General features: G+C 46.6%; 1 protein-coding gene across 1 annotated transcript in view; it reads right to left on the reverse strand.

The window, feature by feature from the left end:
- BRD7 (bromodomain containing 7) overlaps positions 1-1,784 on the reverse strand; it is a 40,371-nt gene extending 38,587 nt beyond the window's left edge. The window contains exons 1-2 of the mRNA XM_008578250.1: positions 1,694-1,784; positions 1,052-1,260 (exon numbers count right to left, since the gene is read on the reverse strand). Of these exons, the coding sequence (XP_008576472.1) occupies positions 1,052-1,260; positions 1,694-1,742 (258 nt within the window). The 5' untranslated portion in view covers positions 1,743-1,784. The remainder of the gene's footprint in view (positions 1-1,051; positions 1,261-1,693) is intronic.
- Between the last annotated feature and the right edge of the window lie 6 nt (positions 1,785-1,790).

Below are 1,790 nucleotides of genomic sequence, written 5' to 3' on the forward strand. Positions count from 1 at the left end.
ACTCTTGACTTCAAAACTATGTTCATGAATCTCTTTACTATTAATAAAAATTAATTAAAAAAAACAACAACAACTGGTACCTCTGGAGAGGAAGACCATATGAGGGACTGAAAAACTTTCTTTCTTTCACTTTTCCACTAATGTACCACTTGAATTATAAAAATAAAATCATATGCATAAAAAATCGTGGCTTTTATAACTTAGGAAAGTTTAGGCAAAGGTACTCAAAACTGGCGCAGAAAGGAAGGAATAAACGTAAGAACTTCTAAAGAGAAAGTCTATAAGACTTAGTGACTTATCAATGTGTTTAATCATATGGAAAAGAGCTTCTGTTGTATATTTAAACATAAGAAAAATTATAAAACTCTACCTTCAAAATACAGGAAATGATTTAATATGCCACTTAATAAAAGGTTAAATTTGGGAAGTGCAGAAATCTGGGATAATTCCAGGTATGTATATAATCATCCTTGGAAGGAAAGTTAATTATTATTATTATTTTGCCCAGCTTGCAAAGCAAGAAGATAGCTAGTTATTCTTTTTTACTAAATGCAAATGGTGTTATATCCATTACAGATCTCTGATCAAAATTTCTCAACAGACTCAAACTTTGTTTGAGAAGACGAAAGTTGCTCACTATAGATGTGGCATTATATTACCTACTTCGGAACAAAATCTGAGCCCCAATAAATCCCATTCACTTTTCAAATGATCTTTTGAAAAACCTCAAACACTGAGGCTTTCTTGAGCATGACCTTTTACCCTTCCTAGATGGAAAAAGCATTCTTTGAAGCAGCTCCTGAAAATCAGGACTCAGCTGCTGTCCTATCTGATGTGTGAGTACAAATCCTTAAAGTATAATTAAAGATTTGCTGAAACTCATAGATGATTCACATTTCTATTCTGCCCTACTCCTCTCCAAAACAAGCCAGATTTTACAGGCACTTCAGAGGCTCATTAGACACAGAGAAAAGTTAGGCTGGCAGCTGGAGGCGGGACCATTTAGAAAATGGTGCCATGAGCAACGCTGAAGTGATTCAACCACATTTACCTTTACTCTTCTCCGTTTTCTCCCCTTCTCTTCCCCTGGAACCTGCTTCTCTCCTTTCTTTCTCTTTTTCCGCTTTCTGTCCTTGTGCTTGTCATGATCGTTTTTGTCTTCGAAGAGGCTGGAGTCATGTCCCGAGCTGCCCGTGGAGAGCTCGGTGACTTCGTTCCCTCCCACTTTGAGGACCAGCTTCAAGGGCTTCTCTACATATTCTTAAACAAAAGGAAAGCGCCTCGATAAGAGGAGGGGCTCGCCGGGCAGTACCAACAATGCAGTGGCCGCCGATCAGATCGCGAAGGTGCAGCAAGGCCGGGGTGGCTTTGGGCGCGCAGTGGGCACCCCACGAAGCACCTGTTGAATGACGACCCTCGCCAAGGGGTGCGGCGGCGCCGGCCGCCCCCAACGCTCCCGGGCTTCTCGGGGCCTTCTCACACCGCCCCAGCAGAGACCCACCCGGGCAGGTTCGAATGCCGCCCCGCCTGGGGTCTGCGCGGCTTCGGGGGACCGCGCCCTCTGGGGGGGTCGGGGCCTGCCGTGGGAGGGGCGGTCCGCCTCGGGCGCTCTAGGGTCATCGCGAAATAACGAAAAGCCCACCGAGCCGCCACGGGCTCGCTACGAGCCCCCCGACCCCAGCCCACTCCTCACCTTCGTAGAGGTGTTTGTCCGACTTGTGCTTCTTGTGCTTCTTGCCCATGTCCGACCGGGCCCCGGTGCCCACCCCCCGCGCCAGGCCCAGGCCGTG

This window comes from Galeopterus variegatus, unplaced genomic scaffold, assembly GCF_000696425.1.
Source record: "Galeopterus variegatus unplaced genomic scaffold, G_variegatus-3.0.2 Scaffold1650, whole genome shotgun sequence".
Classification (NCBI taxonomy): Eukaryota; Metazoa; Chordata; class Mammalia; order Dermoptera; family Cynocephalidae; genus Galeopterus; species Galeopterus variegatus.